At 46.8% G+C, this 8,617-nt stretch overlaps 1 protein-coding gene across 1 annotated transcript in view; it reads left to right on the top strand.

Moving 5' to 3' along the window:
* Window positions 1-8,617, top strand: part of LOC118407297 (protein phosphatase Slingshot homolog 2-like) — an 18,492-nt gene extending 9,875 nt beyond the window's left edge. The window contains exons 14-19 of the mRNA XM_035807759.1: window positions 1-77; window positions 561-621; window positions 1,222-1,361; window positions 2,050-2,908; window positions 3,424-3,609; window positions 3,876-8,617. Of these exons, the coding sequence (XP_035663652.1) occupies window positions 1-77; window positions 561-621; window positions 1,222-1,361; window positions 2,050-2,908; window positions 3,424-3,609; window positions 3,876-5,612 (3,060 nt within the window). The 3' untranslated portion in view covers window positions 5,613-8,617. The remainder of the gene's footprint in view (window positions 78-560; window positions 622-1,221; window positions 1,362-2,049; window positions 2,909-3,423; window positions 3,610-3,875) is intronic.

Below are 8,617 nucleotides of genomic sequence, written 5' to 3' on the forward strand. Positions count from 1 at the left end.
GTGCGTGTGTACGACGAGGAGGACTCGGAGCTGCTTAGCCACTGGAATAGGACCTACGAGTACATCGAGAAGGCAAAGTACGTGGACCAAGTACCATTTTTACATTTTGTAGGGCTAGAAATGCTTTCTATCTGATACAAAGCGTGTCGGGTGAGATTAGATTTGGCATGCCAACTATGTTGACTCATTTTAAGATAAAAAGTATGAAATAGTGCTTTTAGTTTCATTGTTATTTTAACAACTGTTATTAGAAAAATGTCATATTACATAATTTTCCACCCTATACTAGAGCAAAAGCATTGAAGCTTCTTGTTGTAAATCAGAAATTTTCTCAATCATTTTTTGGAGGGAATGGACAGAAATCAACTACAATTGAAATACTTCATGAACTCGGGCCTTTTTTTGCCTGATTTAGATAACTCTTCTGAATTAGCAGTAAAATTTGCCTTTCATCATTTGAAGAAAAAGAGGCAAATTGTATGAATTAAAGTGGTCAGGGAAGTGGGCAGGAATTTTTCAACATGAAAAGTTATGAAATCGTATATTTCTGTATTGTACAGGAGGATGGGGTCCAAATGCCTGGTTCACTGCAAGATGGGTGTCAGCAGGTCTGCATCCACGGTAAGGCGGCTTAACCCTTAGCCTGCAGAGGTAGTCCTTTTGCACCAATTGTGTACTGTTTATGGGGTTAGGCAGCAGGGAGAGGTTAATTGTAGGTCAGTGTCTATGGTATAAGGCAGCCTAACCTCATCACAAGGGATGCTCATAAACTGCTGTGCCCCTGGATGCCAGGTGGGATGTAGTACCAATAGGACCTGCTAGACGGGGCTGTTGTACCAATAGGGGTTGCTGAAAGGGGCTGCAGCACCTCTGTAGGGATTGTTAGAAGGGGCTTTAGAATGGACCGATCCTAATAGAACGCTGTATCGAACAAATAGAAACAGGTAGAACCCCTATTCTATTTCGAACACCCCCGTCAAAAACAGCCTCAGTTGAACAGAAATGGCCAAAGAAAAATGCTATGCTATGGAGCGCCTATCGCTTCCGCTTTAACTGAAATTATAACGCCCTTACCGCAGCTATATCCGCCCCCTCTTCAAACGACTGTACCCAGTGGATGTAGCCTTCAACAAGTTACATGTCTATAACTAAGAGGTTGTGTTAACTGTGTTGTGCTGTGCATTCAGAGGTGCCCTCTGTCTGGTGTTTCCCTAACTGCAGGTGATTGCCTACGCCATGAAGGAGTACAACATGGCCATGCAGGACGCCTACAACTACGTCAAGAGCATCCGCAGCTGCATCAAGCCCAACTGTGCCTTCATGCAGCAGCTGGAGGAGTACCAGGGCATCCTGGATGCCAGGTAGGGTGTAGTACCAATAGGGGCTGATAGAGGGAGCTGTAGTACTTACAGGGGCTGATAGAGAGGGCTGTGGTACTGAGCATCCGCAGCTGCATCAAGCCCAACTCTGCCTTCATGCAGCAGCTGGAGGAGTACCAGGGCATCCTGGATGCCAGGTGGGACTGTAGTACCAATAGGGGCAGATAGGGGGAGCTGTAGTACTTACAGGGGCTGATAGAGGGAGCTGTAGTACTTACAGGGCCTGCTAGAGGTGGCTGTGGTGCCAATAAAGGGTTGTTGGAGGGCGCTGTAATACCAACAGGGCTACCAGGAGTAGCTGTAGTACCAATAGGTGCTGCTAGATGGGGCTTTAGTACCAATAGTGCCTACCAGAGGGGACCGTAGTTTGAATAACTGTTGAGTAGGCGCAGCTAGAGGGGGCTGTAGTACCAATATGTGTTGCCAGAGGGGGCTGGCCAACTAGCCAGTGGCTTAGCATTATACATAACAAAGGTCTGCTGTACAGGACCTTCAGTTACTAAAGGGAGCTTTTAATTAGTACAAATAGCAAATTTGAGATGAGTGTGAAGTGAGGCTGTAGTACCAATGGTGAAAGCCAGGTGGGCAGTTTATAGAGTCCCAATGAGATTTTTTATATTCATACCAGTTAGATTGTGACTCAAGCCGTGCTTGTTCTGTGTTACCGTAGCAACCAGAGGCACAACAAGCTGTGGCGCCAGCCGACCCAGGAGCAGCCAACCAGCAATCCCGCAGAGGATGACAAGAACGACCACTCTGATAATGAATCCATAGACTCTGTTGAGGTAGAAGTGTTCACCTCCACTCCCAAAATGGATCGACCCACTGACCCTGTTGCCAGGGAGATAGAGGTCAGCAGTATGCCTGACCTTGAGAACATTGGTTCTGAGGAGGAAGGTCAGCAGGGTTCAGGTGAGGATGACGGCGGGTCGTCCAGCGACCTTGATGTGACGCTAGAGGTCACGAGTGAGGAAACGGACTCTGCGGAGAAGGAGACCCCAGCCAATGGTAGAACTGCTGAGGTCATGACCTCTGGGTCAGGAGTCGAGTCAGAACAGAAGCAGTCAGGGTCAGAGAGTGATGCGGAAGACGACGACACTGTTCCGTCCTACAAAGTCGACTTTTTCAGCCTGATGGAAAAATTCAACAGACCGACCAGCCCTCGAAGGGAGTCGCGAAGAAAATCGTTTTCCTCGTTGGGGAGAAAGGGGAGCCATGGGAGGTCATGGTCGGAGAACGACCGGCTGTCGCAGACTTGCCCGGAGCTGGTCTCGGTGACGCCGGTCAAAACGAAGGTACAGCCGCAGCACGCTGACCCGGCTGACACGGAGGGGTTAGAATATAGGGACAGTATGGAGCAAGGTCAAGGGTCAGAGGTGGAAGGTCAGATCCCGGCTGGCTTGGTGGCTGCTAATGTGGTGGTGGGTTCAGCTGGTTTGGTGGAGGGGCAGGTGGCTGGCGCAGGTGGTCCGGCAGGCGGTTCTACAGCTGCAGGTGGTCAGCAGGTGGAGGCTGGGGAACAAGCTGGGGTCAGTCCTCTCTCTTGTGTGCTGTTTGTTTAATACTTGAGAATATTTGACACATCTGAGTTTACCGTCAAAACTGACCAAGAAGATCACTCAGCAACAGTAAACTCTGGAATGTGTCAATGGGAAAGATTATCTAAGGAACTACCAAAATGTGTCACATTGGCCAGGTGGTCCTCATGTAGACATGTTCACCTATATAAGTTATATTATATTATAACCTCCTTGATTGTATTTTGATAAATCACTAGAGTCAGGAAAGAAGCAGGGGGTACTAACCTAAAATTCTGATTCTATAGAAGACTTCCTTTTCTTGAATTTCTTTTTGCCAGCTATTATTCTATTCTGAGCTCATCACGTGAGTGGAGTTGTCTTTGGTGGATGCTGTGTATTCATGACTGATTTGATTATTTTTTTGTAACTTTGAGTTTAAACGTTCTTACACTTTTGTTCAAAATTCAGTGTAGAAACTGTAGCTATTGTAAGTAGTTCACTATTGATGATGTCCTTTCCTGCAGGTGGAGGAATACCAGCGGAGTCTGAGCCAGCCGCCCAAGGCCAGCGCCGAGGGTCATGTCCTTGACTTTGACCCCAAGGTCATGTCTGTGAGGGAGATCGTGTCCGGGTTCGAGTCTCAGACCGGCGGAGGGGCGCCGGAGGTAACCACGACGACGGCGCCGGCCACGCCTGCTGCCGGGCGGAAGGTGTGTAAGTGGGCCGATGTTGTGGCCCAGTTCTTTTGAATGCTACATGAGGAACTGTCAGACTATGAAACGAACAAGCAAAATTGCACAGGTCACAGACATACCGTTGACACTCACACTGGAGCTGTGGGTTGGGACACTCTCTTCATATTGGGCTGTCTGTGGCTTCTCAGAGCTTATACTAGTAAGTGACAGGATGATTAATGTAACATCCTGCTTAACAACAGTTTCTTCATAACAGACTGAGTGTTTTTTCACTCTTACAGGTGCGCCCCACGTCCATGCCAAAGGACGACCACAGCTGGATCCGCGACATCGCACAGTGGTGTTCCGAGATGAGTCAGCAGGGGGGGCTGCACGGGCAGCTGGGCGCCGACCGGCCGCGAGCGTTCTCGGAGTCGCCCACCCTGGCGGTCGCCGAGGAGATGAGTCGCAGGAAGAGCGAGTGGCAGCGAAGCTGTGAGGACCTCAAGAACTCGCGAAGCTACAGCGACCCCGACGTACGGACACCCAGGAACGACGACAGTCACCATGGCAACGTCGGAACAGAGCGACAGAAGGAGAAGGTGCTTGGCTTTAGGACAAAATCGGATTCCAAGAGTTCGGCTGCAACATCAACATCTGCAGACAGGCCTTTGTTAAGAGTGGAAAATGCCAAACATGTGGAACAGAATACAGCTACCCAGCAGGACTCTGCTAAAACAGCGGAACCAGCACAAACAACAGCCGACCAACAACCCTCCAGTCTGGCGTGGAAGCCAGGAGTCGTAAAACAGCAGAAACAGCAGATAGAGAGAAAATACGGAGGAGGGACTTGGTCTGAAACACCAGAATCAAGTCTGGACATTAAAACCGTTGAACAGGGAGGAAAGCAAGAGGAATCAGATGGTGCCGAGAGTAAAACTTACGATCCTGACACTAAAGGTGCCAAACCCTCGGAGTTGTTACCGAGAAACCTTCCCACACGGCCGGTGACGATTCTGGAAACGTCTGACTCAGCAGCCAGGCCGACGTCCCTGGCAGTAGGGAAGGAGGAAGAGAAAGGTGACCAGTCTTCCAAGGACGACAACATCATGCTTCAGTCTGGGATAGTCAAGAAACACAAGGACGGTTTCGAGCAGAGGTGGAGACTCTCGGTAGGGTCGAACTACGAGGAGCTTGCCTCGTCCATGGAGGCGGCTGGAGGTACCGCAGAAAAGTCGTCACCTGTAGTAGAAGACAAGGGTCCCATGGCATCGGCGTATCCTGCGGAAAACATACCATGGTTTGTCGGAGCGGTGAAACAGCAGAAGGGTGTCATAGAAACGCGGAAGGTCGTCACGCCAACCGAACCCAAGCCGGACAGTTCTGACGGAGAGCTGTTTGCGCCAGTCACCCCTACAGGAGACGATCTGTCCACCAGTTCTGAGGAGGGCATCGTGAAGAAGAGAACGCGGGAACTGGAGGCTCTGAGCAGCAGCGACGTGTCGAACACGATGAAGAAGTCAGCCTCTGCGACGGGTCTCTCTGACCGAACCTCCACACTCAAAGACGACGACGACTCAAGACGATCGTCTACAAAGAGTCTCGAAGACTTTCAGGGTTTCTCTACGCGATCGGAGTCAGCTCCGGAGAACTTACGCTACTGTGTGTCGGAGAAAAGTTCCCCGGTCGGGTCCCCAACGAAAAGCGACGATCTGAGTGTCCGCGTGCTCGTCAGCATTTTCGACAAGTCCAAAGAGGGCGAGGAGGCAAAGACTTCGGAACGTGAACACGCGGAAGTGGAGAGGTCCAAGTCGTTTTCCGAAGGCCAAACGGAACAGAATAGTTCAGAAAAGGAGAATCACCAGTTCCAGTCCGCGAAACCCCTGGCTAGGACTCGCCCCAGGTTGGGCGCTGACCCCAACCCCCCGGTCGTGTTGTCCAACAGGAAAACGCGCCAGTACAGTAGAAACCACCCCGTCAGTAGACTGAGAAAAGACAGGAAACAGAGAAGCACAAATCCCTTCTACAACACCATGTGAACTGGTCGTGGAAGCTTAATGTCCATAGATTTCACTGAAAACTGCCACTAGCTTTCAGGCCCAGATTTTGCAATTTTATTGGCTTTTGCGTTTCGAAATTTGCTGAACGGCTCTTAAAAACTAGAATTCTACTACAGCAATTGCTACTTTCTCATTGTAGGATATAATTATATGCAGATGCAATTATGAATCTTAGAATAATCTAACAGTGGTCAATAATACTCCCTTGTTGCATTGCGGCAGACCATACATTGCCTTTGCTCATTTGCATATTTGTGACTGGACAAATAAAGGTCTCATGTTACCAGTCACAAATATTAAAATAGGAAAAGCATTACAACTATTTTGATGGTGGGCTAACGTCCAGGCCAAACTTCTCCTAACCAACGCAGTGCAAGGTAAAGGCCTTGTGTCGCCAGTCACAAGTATGCAAATGTGAAGAGCATCACAACTATTTTGATGGTGGGCTAACGTCTCTCTCGTAGAAATGCTTAACGGCCCAGGCCTAACTTCTCCTAACCAATACAGTGAAATCTCAACCTGCTGTCCTGTAAGTGGGAGCGATAGTTAGTGTTATGTTGTTGCAGATAAAATCCCGGGGTCTTCCACTCCTCATTTGAATGACTTAAAGTCCCAGGACTTTTATAACCTTTCCCTACGTCTTGGGGTGTAAGAAAGTCCACTAATAAGATATACAGGTATCTACAATTGTCTTAAGATGTACAGGTAGCAGCTTAGGCTCAGTGAAGTGTGTATTGTAGAGTTAGAAAGTCTTACTTCTAGTTTTAAAAACGAATCCTTTAAGACTTATTGTTGGAAAAATGCTGTAATTTTACTGTGCTCTTTTATGTCCTACGTTTCTGAAGTTTTAGGGACGAGTCTTGTAGATTCCTCATCCGAGATGACCCAAAGTTTGCCAGTAGGTCGTAGCTAACTCAGACTGAACATGTGGAACATGTGTAGAGTATGTGTGGAACGTGTGTGTGTGTTTTGTGCACCTTGTATGGAGCTTGTGTGGCCCATGTGTGTACAATATCTGTAGCAAGTGTGTAGCATGTGTGTAGTATGTGTGAGCAATGTGTGGATTATGCCTGTGGCACTCCTATAGATCACTTGCTAACCATGTCCTCAGCATGTGTGCAACATGTATGGAGCGTGTGTGTAGCACATGTGGACCACGACTGTGGTGTGGACCATGTCTGAAGCTGGTGTGGGCCGTGTGTAGAGTGCATGAATGTATATGTGCAACATATTTGTGTCACTTTTAAGTTGTATTTTGTCCAGAGAGCTATACCATAGCCCAAATAAGATGTACAATTGAGAATAATCATGCTTACGGTAATTGTCCTAATTGATTTTAATAAGGCACAGATTCTGTTTTTTTGCTTATAAGAATGTTGAATTATAAACTGACCCTGTACCAACTTCTACAGAAACTGTTGTGAAAGAATGTAAAATTGGATACTTTGTCTATAACTTGACATGAATGTTCACCTGTATGTCAGTAGGCTACAAAAATCTTCCCTTCTAACCCAAGAAATGTACACTGAAGTTTAAAGCAACTCTTGTGCCCTCTTCCCCACTTCTAACGTTTCTGCAAGGCTACTGATAAGAAATAAGTGGCCAGTTTTTCTGACGAAGGCCAAAGTGACTTGAAAGTTTGATAAGTGTGCATCTCTTGTATTGAGAAATTGCTACAACTTTGACCATGTCTATGAAGAAGTTAGTTCACAGTTTTAAGCATGCAGTGTGCATATACAGGGCAATATGTCAAAGTTGAGGGTCCCTTGCAATTAGAGAATGGACAAGGGCCTTCAGCTCTACATATTACCTACACTGCACCTCTCTTAAGATTGTGAAGTTAGCATACTGCATATGTCAGTGCAGAAGGGCCAGGTTTGTCCATGTAACAGCTGTATGAGTGTAAAGTTCAGTTTGCCCCCGCTGGAAGTGTGTGGATGTAAAAACATTTGTCTCGGAGCTGCCATAGTCTTCAGTAATTGTGCTGGATGTAGAAACGGCTGGTAATGTCTTGTAAATACTACTTTTAAACTGCAAGATTGATATGATTATGAGTCACATATGTGAAAATAATGTGTGAATACTTCAGTCGAAGAGGATTGATTCATGTAAACATGTATCAGTATCAGAGCCAAATTCTCCTGCTGTCAGAGCAATATTACATTTATGACATTCTATACAACAGGGATAGCTCCAAAAATTGGGTAGAAGTAATCATAGAGTCATAGACCAGAAGCAGAGATCATGCCTGTGCTAGATTCTAACTGCATAGTTGCAGAAATAACAGCTTTCTGCAGCGATCACCACGGAAATTCATGTAGTAGCCATTCATTGTGGAGCATTATTTTGGAGCAAACTTGAGACGTCACAGATGTCTTAGGTTACTTGTAACTTACTGCAAACAAACATCTTTTCTCAGGACACAGAACCTTAGAAAGTCCCCGTTGCTTGGGTAGATTCCTTAGCACAAGCTCAAGTGTCTTGGGTACTGCAACAGGCTCTTAGACCTTTCATCAGAAGCTTCTGAAACTCACAGATGTAGTGGACTTCTCAGCACAGGAGAAATAGCCTGGTATCCACCCGTGTTACAGCTCCAGAGTCTCTTCTGTCCTCTCCACAAATACGTATAATACGGCTGGATACCAGGCTACAGGAGAAATTCTCTCAGGCTAATCTAGAACCCAGCCACCTATAGGCGCTCAGGAGCTTGTACAGAACCCATCCTGATGTATGATTCTAAGATGTAAACACTTGATATTATCTGCTGCACTCTGGCTGAAGAACCAGGCTGACAAGGCTATTTGTAATGTACCTGTATGTTAACAGTGTTGGGCCGGAGTAAGGATGTCTGACACAAGATGTGTTGTTGCTTTTATATAGATAAAAGAATTAAGATAGAAGATTTTTTTAGTTAATATGCTGTCTGTACATCCTGTCGTTGCTATTTGTCTGGAAATAAAAGAATTTGAGAGTTTGAATAAAAA

This window comes from Branchiostoma floridae, unplaced genomic scaffold (assembly GCF_000003815.2).
Source record: "Branchiostoma floridae strain S238N-H82 unplaced genomic scaffold, Bfl_VNyyK Sc7u5tJ_1189, whole genome shotgun sequence".
NCBI lineage: Eukaryota > Metazoa > Chordata > Leptocardii > Amphioxiformes > Branchiostomatidae > Branchiostoma > Branchiostoma floridae.